Below are 13632 nucleotides of genomic sequence, written 5' to 3'. Positions count from 1 at the left end.
CAGCAATGGACAGATCATATAAGCAGAAAATCAACAAGGAAACAATGTCTCTGTATGACACACTGGACCATATGGATTTAACATATATTCAGAACATTTCATCCTAAAGCACCAGAATACACATTCTTCTCGAGTGCACATGGAACATTCTCTAGAATAGATCACACAATGGGACACAAATCAGCCCTCAACAAGTACAAAAATACTGATATCATACTGTAAATATTTTCTGATCACAACACTGTGAAACTTGAAATCAACCACAAGAAAATACTTGCAAGACCATGAATATGTAGAGGTAAAAGAACATCCTACTAAAGAATGAATGGGTTAACCGAGAAATTAAAGAGGAAATTAAAAAGTACACAGAAGCCAACAAAAATGAAAACATGACAGCCCCAAACCTCTGGGATACAGCAAAGGCCAGTCATAAGAAGGAAGTATATAGCAATCCAGGACTTCCTATAGAAAGAAGAAAGGTCTCAGATATACAAGCTAACCTCTTATAGATCTGGAAAAAAGAACAGCTATTTGCAGAAGATGGGAAATAATAAAAATTAGAGCAGAAATCAATATATTAAAATCAAACCACCGTGAGACACACCACCTCACACCAGTCAGAATGGCTAAAATTAGCAATACAAGAAACAGCAGGTGTTGGCAAGAATGTGAAGAAACAGGAACCCTTTTGCATTGCTGGTAATGGAAACTGGTGCAGGAACTTTGGAAAACAGTATGAAGGCTCCTCAAAAAAAATTAAAAACAGAACTACCCTACGACTCTGCAATTGCACTACAATGTATCTATCCAAGAATACAGATGTGCTATTTCGAATGCACATGCACCCCAATGTTTATAGCAGTGCTATCAACAATAGCCAAAGTATGCAATGATTCCAAATGTCCATCGACTGATGAATGGATGAAGAAGAGTTGGTAAATAATACAATGGAATATTACTCAGTGATCAAAAAGACTGAAATCTTGCAATTTGCAATAATGTGGATGGAAAGAGAGTGTATTATGTTAAGTGAAATTAGTCAGAAAAAGACAAATATATGACTTCAGTTATATGTAGAATTTAAGATACAAAACAGATGAACATAAGGGAAGGGAAGCAAAAATAATATAAAAACAGGGAGGGAACAAAACATAAGAGAACAAACTGAGGATTTCTGTAGGTGTTTTAGGTGGGGGTATGTGCTAAATGGGCAAGGGACAGGGGCGCCTGGGTGGCTTAGTCGGTTAAGTGTCCGACTTTCGCTTAGGTCATGATCTCGCGGTTCGTGGGTTCGAGCCCCGCGTCGGGCTCTGTGCTGACTGCCGGCTCAGAGCCTGGAGGCTGTTTCAATCTGTGACTCCCTCTCTCTCTGACCGTCCCCTGCTCATGCTGTCTCTCTCTCTCTCTCCTAGAAATAAATAAAACATTAAAAAAAAAATAAAAAAAAAATAAATGGGCAAGGGACATTAAGGAGGACACTTGTTACTATGAGCGCCGGTGTTACATGTAGGCGATGAATCACTGGTATCTATTCCTGAAATCATTATTGCACTATATAGTAACTAACTTGGATGTAAATTAAATAATTTAAAAATAATAAATATTAAAAATATTTTAAATGATTTAATTTCCAGTTGTTCCAGTATATCATTGACAATTGCTTAAAGTTTTTACAAAGAAGTACTTTTTGAGAGAAGTACCTTTCTTAGTCACTGATTCCTCCTTACTTGGGGAAAAGATACTTCTCTTTGAATATATCGTATTGTCTAAAAATTAAGACTCTGTATATCTTCTTTTTCTTTATAAGTTGATGATAGTAACTCTTCAAACATCTCTTTCCATGAATTGATTAACTAGGAAAGGTGTTTTGCTAAAGATACTTGAATTTGTTTGCTCTGGATGTAAGTTCACATAAAGTGAGCAATTCAAGTGGGTCCATGCCCAATGTGGGACTTGAACTCGAGATCGTTCAATTAAGAGTCAGTTGCATGTTGGGATGAGTTTTGGTGTATTATGTGAGTGATGAATCACTAAATTATATTCCTGAAATCATTACTGCACTACATGTTAACTAACTTGGATTTAAATTAAAAGAAAAAAAAAAGGCAATCATGTGCTCCACAGACAGCCAGCCAAGCAGCCCAGCCTTTGCTTGTTATTCTGCTCTACTCATGTCTGGCAGCTTCCCTTTCCATTAAAATATATATATATATATATATATACATATATATATATATTTTTTTTTTTGCTACATATTTTGGTGTTTTAAAGGTGTACCTTTATATTTACAAACATCTTTGTTGCTGACCAAGACTGGGCAATGGGTAGAGATCTAGAAATTCTCAGATCTCTTCCAATTCTAGCTTTAAGTAGTAAAGTAGAAATATGTAGAAGAGAGAATATCAAGAAAAGAGGTCCACTGAAACAACTTAGCTTTGGTTTGTATGTGAAATTTAGATTCTCATATGTAAAGTTTAATTTAGATGAGATAATACACCCCTCATTTAATAGAATCGTGATAGATTTTATTTTGAAAATCCTATTTCTTGGGTACATTTCCTAACTTGTGGTTTACATAACTATGCATTTGAAAATTCTCATATATTTTTGTATTTAATTTACTGAGATTAATTTACACATTTTCATCCTTTTTAGTGCAATACAATTGATATACAGTAAAACCTTGTTCTGTGAGTGTTCTGCAAGATGAGCAAACATTTCTAATAAATTTTAACATGATAAGCAATGTCTTGCAATAGGAGTAGTGGTGATGCCAAATGTCACATGATCACAGCTGAGCCAATGGTGGTGGTGGTGGTGGTGGTTCTTCATCTTTCTCTTCCCCCTCCTCTTCCTCCCCCTCCTCCTCCTCCCCCCTCTCTGTCTTGCTGTGGAATCGTCAGTAATCATCTCCCATGCTCAGATGCTCAGTCTCGGGCCACTGTGTTTGGCAGAAACCAGTGATTTTTCAGAATGTTGGAAGGTGCCCAAATCTGATGTTAGACAGTCCTTTACTTTTCCATACAAAAGTTAAGCTTGGGAATGTTTCCTTCATTCTAGGTCAGGCTGCCTGCAGATATCTACCCTTTCCTCTGCTGTTTTATTGCCCGTTACATTAAATACAGTATATGACAAGAAGTGATTAATATTGTACTTAGTCAATATCCGTGCAAATGTGTACAGTGGTCCCAATGCAGACAAAGGTTGAAAAGAAAGGCGGTGAGAAGGAGATGATTACAGTGGAAGTTAAGAAGGAATTCATTGAGAAGTACGAACGAGGTATGTTAGTGTGAGTGGCTGAAACTGCAAGATTTTATAGGAATTTTACATCTACATGTCATCTGCACAGGAGGGAAGAGAAAAAGGTGGAATCCTTCACTTCACATGAGGTTAGGGGAGATGTGTAAAATGTAGGAAACAGTGCAAAATTTTGTAGAAAAGCACCACCCGAATAAGGCTGTAAGCAGTGCGAGTGATGAATCTGTTTAACGACAATGCAATGTCACATTTCCGCGAAATCTTCAAAAGGAGGCAATGGCAGATGTCATTGGTTAGGGTCCTTCCTTGTCAAAGCTGCACGAAAAGAAAAAGATTCCATTGGGCCAATAGATGGCAGTGATTCCGTTAGTGATAGTAAAAATCCTACACAATAACCCTCCTCTCTCTGGTCCCCCTCACACCAGCCATGAAGGTTTTCAAAGGTAAGTGCAGGTTAACTTGTTTATTTTTCTTTACATTTTGTATTTTCTTTCTTATTTTGTATTAAATTATAGTATTATAATCATTTTCCTATGAATGTTTTTGGGTTGTGGAACGAACCATCTGAGTTTCCATTATTTCTAAATTCACTTTGATTATAAGTGGTTTGGATTACAAGCATTTCTGGAATGAATTATGCTTGCAAGCAAAGGTTTTACTGAATTTGGTAAACTTCAGTATAGTTCAGTGATATTAAGGGATTCTTTAGTTCAAAGGCATGACTTTCCTGGAGGGAAATTTTTTTTAAAGTTTACTTATTTACTTTGAGAGAGACAGAGACAGCATAATCAAAGGGGCAGAAAGAGAGGGAGAGAGAATCCTAAGCAGGCTCGGTGCTGCCAGTACCCAAAATATGCAAACAATCAAAACGTCCACAATGGATGAATGAATAAAGATATGGTGTACATATGTATAATGGAATCATTATTTAGTCATGAGGAAGAAGAAATCCTGCCATTTGCAACAAGTAGGATGCATCTATGGGCATCTCGAGCTACACAAAAATTAGCCAGAGAAAGAAAGGCAAGTACTTCATGGCATCACTCCTATGTGTAATCTCAAAAAAATAAATAAAGCTCATAGAAACAGAGTAGAAAAGCAGTTGCCAATGGCTGGGAGGTGGGGGAAATAGGATAAAGTGTGTAAAAAGTTACAAACTATCAGCTATAAGATGAATAAAGTCTGAGGATCTAACGTAAAACATACTGACTATAGTTGATAACACTGTATTCTAGAATTGAAATCAGCTAAGATGGTAGAACTTAAATGTTCTCTTAGACACAAATAAAAGATAAACACATGAGATGATGGATGTGTTAATTAACTAGCTGGGGGAAATCCTTTCAAATGTATATAAAATCATCATGATGTACACTTTATTTTAAAATTTTATAGGTCAATTATACCTCAATAAATCTTAAATTTAAAAAAAAAGATAGTGTCATACTGTCATAAAGATAGGTAATATGGATCAAGAAAACAGAATTGAGAGTCCAGAAATAAAGTCTCACATTTATAGTTAACTTATTTGCAACAAGAGTGTCAAGACCATTCAACAAATGGTGCTGGAACTAGATATCCATCTGCCAAGAATTAAGTCTGTTCCCTTCCTCAAACCACATCCCCAAAATTAAAATGAATCACAGATCTCAATGTAAGAACTAAAACTAAAATGTTTAGAAGACAAACAGATGTAAATCTTCATGACTTTAGGTTAGGCAATGATCTCTTAGCTATAACACCAAAAGCATAAATAACAAAAGAAAAAAAAACAGACTTCAGAATGAAAACTTTTGTGCTTCAAAGGAACTGTCAAGAAAGCTAAAAAAGGGAGGGGGAATATTTGCAAATCATCTATCAGGGATTTGTATAAAATTCATTAGTAAAAAGAAATATGACCCAATGGGCAAAGGATAAGAATAGATGCTTCTCCAAAGAAGATATACAAATGGTCAATAAGCACATGAAAAGATGCCTATATCATTAGCCATTAGGGAACTGTAAATCAAAACCATAATGACATACCATTTCACACCCAACAGGATGGCAGTGGTTAAAAAAAAAAAAAAGACAATAACAAGGGCTGGGCAAGGAAATGGAGAAATTGGGATGCTAATACATCACTGGTAGGAATGTCAAATAGAGCAGTAACTGGAAAAAGACTTTGGCAGTTTCTTAAAAAGCTAAACAAACTTAACCATAGGACCCACCAATTTCAAGCTTATAAATATACACAAAAGAAATGAAAATATATGCACATGCAAAAACCTGTACATTCTTGTTAATAGCATTATTAATAATAGCCAAAAATGGAAACAACCCAATGTCTATCAAAAAATGAATGGATAAAGAAAATGTGGCATACACATACAATGCAGTATTATAGCAATAAAAAGGAATACAATACTAATATATGAATACACTTTGAAAACATTAAGTGGAAAGAATTCAGTCACCATAGACCATCTAGTGTATTATACAATTTGATTTATATGCAATGTCCAGAAGAGGCAAATCCTTAGGACAGAAAGTAGATCAGAGTTGCCTAATGCTAGGGGGCACTGAAAGACTGGAAGAAAATGAGTGACTATTAATAGGTATGACATTTTTTCCTAAGGTGATGAAAATATTCTAAAGTCAACTCTATAAACATACTAAAAGCAATGAACCGTATACTTTGAGTGAACTGAATGATGTATAAGTTATATCTCAATAAAGTTGTTATTAAAAAGATACAAACACAGGGTGCCTGGGTGGCTGTTGGTTAAGCATCCAACTTCGGCTCAGGTTAGAGCCCCGTGTCAGGCTCTGTGCTGAAAGATCAGAGCGTGGAGCCTGCTTCAGATATTGTGTCTCCCTCTCTCTCTCTCTTTCTGTCACTCACACACACACACACACACACACACACACACACACACACTCTCTCTCTCTCTCAAAATAAATAAAACATTAAAAGAGAGAGAGAGAGATACAAAAGGAAGAATCTCTATTTGTCTGGGGAAGCCATATATCCCAAGAATGCCAAATCATGCAATGCCTCACTTATCCTGTATATGTACCCCAAAGGTAATGGAAACCCATTGAAGAGTTTTTAAATAAGGAAATGTGATAATTAAACTTTCTGCAATGTTTGATAAACAGACTGGAAGAGAGCAAAATTGAACTTGAGATATCAATTAAGAGACTAGAGCCTGAGAAGAGATAACTGGACTCAGACGTTTGGGAATTAAGATCAATAGGACTGATGAATGGTTCTAAGATGTGACAGTACTACAAGCTTTCTCCTTTGTAAAACTATTCCATTTATTGGGATAGGGAATAATAGAGATGTTACTATTGATGTGGTTGTTAGTTTGGAAGAGGGATGTGTGTCAGTTATTTATGTATTCATTCTAGATGTCTTACATTAATCAAGTAAAGTGTTTAGCTATACAGATTAGGAGAGCAAAGAAAAACCAGAGGCAGAAGATATCTATTTGGGTGTTATCAGTGTAAGTGAAAAATGAATCGATAAGAACAAAAGAAACTGCTTAGGAAGAAACAGAAAGAAAAAAGGAGGCAGTAAAAAGGAACTGAACAAAACACCTCAACATTTAAAGAATAAACAAAAAGAAATGAGCTGGCAAAGAAGACTGTCAAGTGTTCTTAGGAAAAAGCCAGGAGAGAACGTAGTATCATGAACACTAAGAGGACAGTTTCAAAAACGACTTAGCATTGAAAGCTGCTTTTCAAAATGAAGTAAAGTAAGTAATGAAAAATGCCATTTGGATCTACCAAGTCAAATTAACAGCTGGAGAGTAGAGCACAGTAATTGTGGATTTTGAGGTTTTGTTCCTAAAAAATGTGAGTAATTTGATCATATTTAAAACAAAAGTTAAAGAGTCAATAGAGAGAGAGACAGAGTTGAAGACATAAGAAAAACAAATGAGAGTCAAGAGTATTAGGTTCCTAGGATTGAGATCCAGATAATATAGGAAGGGCTATGCTTAAACAGGAGCATGGAAAATTCTTCAATGTGACAGGAATAAAGAGGGAATGAAAGTACTTGCAGGTTAGGTATTTATATCTGTCAGTAGAAAATTAAAGGAAATCCTGTCTGAGGACTTTTATTATTATATATATATTTTTTAATTTTTTAATGTTTTATTTATTCCTAGGAGGGAGAGAGAGAGACACAGCGTGAGCAGGGGAGGGTCAGAGAGAGAGGGAGATACAGACTCTGAAACAGGCTCCAGGCTCTGAGCTGGCAGTCAGCACAGAGCCCGACGCGGGGCTCGAACCCACGAACCGTGAGATCATGACCTAAGCGAAAGTCGGACGCTTAACCGACTAAGCCACCCAGGCGCCCCTATTATTATATTTTTAAGAATGCAAAATCATATCCTAAAAGTGAGAGGAAAGTAGGAGAGAAAGGGATTTGAAAACAGTGGAGGTTAAAAAGTTGCCCAGTTAGATTCCCCTGGGATGTTTATTCCTTGTTTTAAAATTATTCCACTGCCGTTTTTTCTTTACCTTATAACTGTATTATTTGTTTTTAAATTTTTAATGTAGTTTATTGTCAATTGGTTTCCATATAACACCCAGTGCTCATCCCAACAAGTGCTCTCCTCCATGCCCATCATCCATTTTTCCCTCCCATCCACCCCACATCAACCCTCAGTTTGTTCTCAGTATTAAAGAGTCTCTTATGGTTTGCCTCCCTCTCTCTCTGTAACTACTTTTCCCCTCCTCCATGGTCTTCTGTTAAGTTTCTCAAGATCCACATACGACTGAAAACATAAGGTAAGTCTTTCTTTGCCTGATTTATTTCACTTAGCATAGTACCCTCAAGTTCCATCCACATTGCTACAAATGGCCACATTTCATTCTTTCTCATTGCCATGTAGTATTCCAGTGTAAATACACACCACATCTTCTCGATCCATTCGTCCGTTGATGGACATTTAGGCTCCTTCCGTGATTTGGCTATTGTTGAAAGCGCTGCTATGAACACTGGTGTACATGTGCCCCTATGCATCGGCACTCATGAATCCCTTGGGTAAATTCCTAGCAGTGCTATTGCTGGGGCACAGGGGAGTACTATTGTTAATTTTTTGAGGAACTTCCACACTGTTTTCCAGAGCGGCTGCACTAGTTTGCATTCCCACCAAGAATGTAAGAGGGTGCGTGTTTCTCCACATCCTCACCAGCATCTACGGTCTCCTGATTTGTTCATTTTAGCCACTCTGACAGGCGTGAGGTGGTATCTCAGTGTGGTTTTGATCTGTATTTCCCTGATGATAAGTGAAATGAGCATCATTTCATGTGTCTGTTGGCCATCTGGATGTCCTTTTTGGAGAAGTGTCTGTCCATGTTTGCTGCCCATTTCTTCACTGGATTATTTGGGGTTTTTTGGGTGTGGAGTTCGGTGAGTTTCTTACAGATTTTGGATTCTAGCACTTTATCCGATATGTCACTTGTAACAGTTGTCTATTAGTTTTGCTCATTGTTTCCTTTGCCTATTAGTTTTGTTCATTGTTTCCTTTGCAGTGCAAAAGCTTTTTATCTTGATAGAATTCCCAATAGTTGATTTTTGCTCTTGATTCCTTTGCCTTTGGGGATGTGTCGAGTAAGAAATTGCTGCAGTTGAGGCCAAGGAGGTTGTTACCTGCTTTCTCCTCTAGGGTTTTTGATGGTTTCCTATCTCACATTCAGATCCTTCATCCATTTTGAGTTTATTTTTGTGTATGGTGTAAGACAGTCGTCCAGTTTCACTCTTCTGTATGTTGCTGTCCATGTTCTCCCAGCACCATCTGTTAAAGAGACTGTCTTTTTTTTTCCACGGGATACTCTTTCACGCTTTGTCAAGATTAATTGGCCATACATTTGTGGGTCCAATTCTAGGTTCTCTATTCTATTCCATTGGTCTATGAGTCTGTTTTCGTGCCAATACCATACTTTCTTGATGATGACAGCTTTGTAGTAGAGGCTAAAGCCTGGTATTATGATGCCTCCCATTTTGGTTTTCTTCTTCAATATGACTTTGGCTATTTGGGGTCTTTTGTGGTTCCATACAAATTTTAGGATTGTTTATTCTAGCCTTAAGAAGAATCCTAATTTTGATTGGGATTACATTGAATGTGTAGATTGCTTTGGGTAGTATTGACACTTTAACTGTATTTATTCTTCCAATCCATGAACATGGAATGTTTTTCCACTCCTTTGTGTAAGTTTTCTATAGTTCTCATCATACAAATCTTTCTTATCTTTGGTTAGGTTTATTCCTAGGTATTTTGTGAGTTTTGGTGCAATTGTAAATGGGATCAGTTTCTTGATTTCTGTGTTGCTTCATTATTGGTGTATAAAAATGCAACCAATTTCTGTATGTTGGTTTTGTACCCTGAGACTTTGCAGAATTCATGGATCAGTTCTAGTAGACTTCTGGTGGAGTCTGTCATGTTTTCCATGTAGAGTATCATATCATTCGTGAAAAGTGAAAGTTTGACTTCCTCTTTGCCAATTCTGATGCCTTTTATTTCCTTTTGTTGTCTGACTGCTGATGCTAGGACTTCCAGCACTATGTTAAACAACAGTGGTGAGAGTGGACATCTCTGTCGTGTTCCTGATCTCAGGGGGAAAGCTCTCAGTTTTTCCCCATTGAGGATGATATTAGCTGTGGACTTTTCATAAATGGCTTTTAAAATGTTTAAGTAAGTTCCTTCTATCCCTTCTTGAGGGTTTTTATTAAGAAAGGATGCTGTATTTTGTCAAATGCTTTTCCTGCATCTATTGACAGGATCACATTGAGTGATTTGTGAATACTGAACCAGCCCTGCAACCCAAGAATGAATCCCACTTATCATAGTGAATAATTCTTTTTAATATGCTGTTGAATTCAATTTGCTAGTATCTTGGTGAGGATTTTTGCATCCATATTCATCAGGGATACTGACCTGTAGTTCTCTTCTTTTGCTGGGTCTCTGTCTAGTTTGAGAATCAAAGTGATGTTCGCTTCATACAATGAGTCCAGAAATTTTCCTTCCATTTCTATTTTCTGGAACAGCTTGAGAAGAATGGTATTAATTCTGTTTTAAATGTCTGGTAGAATTCCCCAGGGAAGCCATCTGGCCCAGGGCTCTTATTTGTTGGGAGATTTTTGATAACTGACTCAACTTCTTCACTAGTAATAGGTCTGTTCAGATTTTCTATTTCTTCCTGTTTGAGTTTTGGTAGTGTGGGTATTCAGGAATTTGTCCATTTCTTCTAGGTTGTCCAGTTTGTTGGCATATAATTTTTCATAGTATTCCCTGATAATTGCTAGTACTTCTGAGGGATTGATTGTAATAAACCCATTTTCATTCATGACTTTGTCTATTTTGGTACTCTCTCTTTTCTTTTTGAAAATCCTGGCTAGGGGTTTATCAATTTTGCTTATTTTTTCAAAAAACCAACTCTTGGTTTCATTGATCTGTTCAACTGGTTTTTTTTGTTTGTTTGTTTGTTTTGGATTCTGTATTGTTTATTTCTACCCTGACCTTTATTCTTTCTCTTCTTCTGCTGGGTCTGGGGTGTCTTTGCTGCTCTGCTTCTATTTCCTTTAGGTGTGCTCTTGGATTTTGTATTTGTGCTTTTTCTAGTTTCTTGAAATAGGCCTGGATTGCAATGTCTTTTCTTCTTAGGATTGCCTTTGCTGTACCCATCCCAAAGGGTTTGGATTGTTGTATTCATCTTCATTTGTTTGCATATATTTTTTAATTTCTTCTCTAGTTTCATGGTTGACCCATTTGTTCTTTAGTAGGGTGTTCTTTAACCTCCAACGTTTTTGGAGGTTTTTCAGAATTTTTCCTGTGATTGATTTCAAGTTTCATAACATTGTGATCTGAAAGTGTACTGCATAGTATGTATGAACTCAATTCTTTTATATTTATTGAGAGCTGCTTTGGGACCCAGTGTGTGATCTATCTTGGAATGTACCATGCACACTCGAGAAGAAAGTGAATTCCATAGCTTCAGGATGTAGAGTTCTAAATGTCTAATCCATCTGGTCCAATGTGTCATTCAGGTCCATTGCTTCTTTAGTGATTTTCTGTCTAGTTGACCTATTCATTGAGTAAGTGGAGTATTAAAGTCCCCTGCAATTAGCACATTCTTGAATCAGTAAGATTGTTTCTGTTTGTGATTGTTTTATGTATTTGGGTGCTCCTGTATTCAGTGCGTAGATGTTTATAATTATTAGCTTTTCCTGATGGATAGATCCTGTAATTATTATATAATGTTCTTCTTCATCTCTTGTTACTGCCTTAACTTTAAAGTCCAGTTTGTCCGATATAAGTATGGCTACTCCAGCTTTCTTTTGGCTTCCAGTAGCATAACAGATATTTCTCCATCCCCTCACTTTCAATCTGAAGGTGTCCTCACATCTAAAATGAGTCTCTTTTAGACAGCAAATAGATGGATCTTATTTTTATATTCATTCTGATACCCTATGTCTTTTGATTGGAGCATTTAGTCTATTTACATTCAGTGTTATTACTGAATAACAGAGTTTAGAGTCATTATGTTCTCGTAGGATTCATGCTTGTAGTGGTGTCTCTGTTACTTCGTGTTCTTTGCAACATTTCACTCATAGAGTCCCCCTTAGGATTTCCTGTAGGGCTGGTTTAGTGGTGATGAATTCCATCAATTTTCGTTTGTTTGGGAAAACCTTTATGTCTCCTTCTGTTCTGAATGACAGGCTTGCTGGATAAAGGATTCTTGACTGCGTATCTTTTCTGTTCATCATATTTAAGATTTCCTGCAATTCTTTTCTGGCATGCCAAGTTTCAGTAGATAGGTCTGCTCCTACCCTTATGTGTCTACCTTTGTATCCATATACCCATATTTAATTGTAGTTTTCTATTCTAATTTCTTTGGTTTTATTTAAAATCCAAATGCCAAATTCAACTGTGTTGTTATTACCATCACATTAACAATTCATCTATAATGCTTCCTATTAACACTCCTGCTTAAAAGTCAAAAGGAAAACCTATATATCATCCTACATGATGAGTTTCAAAACTACCCATTATGCTTATAAAGGTAAACAATCATTTATCATATATACAAATTTTACCTCCACACATTTAGAAGGCATATCATTTGTTTAGAGGATTTGATTCCACATTACTTTTTAACTGTGGCATGTTATTTACAAAGATGTCCTCCACAATCCTTCCCATTCTTGTGTGCACTGCCATTTGTATTGTGACTTCTCTATTCCTACAATCAGAAGTAGAGTCTGTTTCTTTTCCCTATTAATATAGGTTGGCCCTGTGATATAATACTTTGACCTATAAAATTCCATAGACATGACAGCAAGTAACTTCCTAATGTAGATTTCAAGAGCCCTTTTAGCTCTCACTCTTGCCTTCTTGGAATGTGATACATGAAGAAGCTCCAGTTAGCATTCTGGAACATGAGAGATGACAGGGAGAAGGGTCCAGCCAACAGTACCATTTCCCAGACATGAGAATTAGGTCATTTTAGACTACTATCTAGCTCTAGCTGACTCATCAGATGACCACAGCCATATATGTCACTAAGTGAGATCAGCAAATTGTCCACCTGAACCCAGTTCAAACTGCCAACCCACAGAATCATGAGCAAATAAAACTGTTTTAAATTGTAGTCTGAAGCAATAGCCTAATTTTTAAGTTTCATTTTCTATTTAAAAAAAATATAGAAAAATCACTGAACATATGAACTCAGGACTTTCTCATGGCAAAATCACAAATATCATACTTACCATGTTATTTACTTTGCACCTAAACTTAAGCTTCTTAAAAACAAAATTACCTGTCCCGGAGTCTTATAGTTAAGCCAATTATTCATTTATTAATTACATACTGTGTGTCAGAACCATTCCAGACACTGACCATATATTAGTGAACAAAGAGATAAAAACCTCTGCCCTCATTGGGGGAAATATGGAGAACTCAAATCCAAAATATATTACTTTATAATATATAACTATTATAATAACATCTATAATTTTTAAGGGAAGAATATTAAAGAGAAAGGTTACCAATAATCAATCTTACCCTCATGCCAAGCACCAAGAACCCAATCTCTTCCATTAATGGGTACTTGCTGACCTGTTGCTTAATCTTCTCAGATGAGGCAAAAGGATCATAACTCTTTCGCCCTATCTTTACATCCATTATACAGGGTTTATTAAATTTATGGGTCACATCTTCCAGTTTTAGGTATAAATCTGTTATTAAAGAAAAACCTTAATTAGTAATAGGCAAACATATTACTACTCAAATAACTACCAGGGAAAACAAAATGAGGAAATCTTAAAACTGAGAAAAAAGTTAAAACAAATCCAGAATCAACAATTATTTTCCCCATCTG

The 13632-nt window shown here is 36.3% G+C and overlaps 1 protein-coding gene across 2 annotated transcripts in view; it reads right to left on the bottom strand.

The window, feature by feature from the left end:
• IPMK (inositol polyphosphate multikinase) overlaps window positions 1-13632 on the bottom strand; it is a 61409-nt gene that overhangs the window by 14764 nt on the left and 33013 nt on the right. For both annotated transcript variants that reach the window (XM_077765239.1, XM_077765238.1), the window contains exon 4: window positions 13317-13489. In XM_077765239.1, the coding sequence (XP_077621365.1) occupies window positions 13317-13489 (173 nt within the window). The remainder of the gene's footprint in view (window positions 1-13316; window positions 13490-13632) is intronic.

This window comes from Crocuta crocuta, unplaced genomic scaffold (genome assembly GCF_008692635.1).
Source record: "Crocuta crocuta isolate KB4526 unplaced genomic scaffold, BGI_CrCroc_1.0 scaffold244, whole genome shotgun sequence".
Lineage (NCBI taxonomy): Eukaryota > Metazoa > Chordata > Mammalia > Carnivora > Hyaenidae > Crocuta > Crocuta crocuta.
This window is presented reverse-complemented; position numbering and strand designations above follow the sequence as displayed.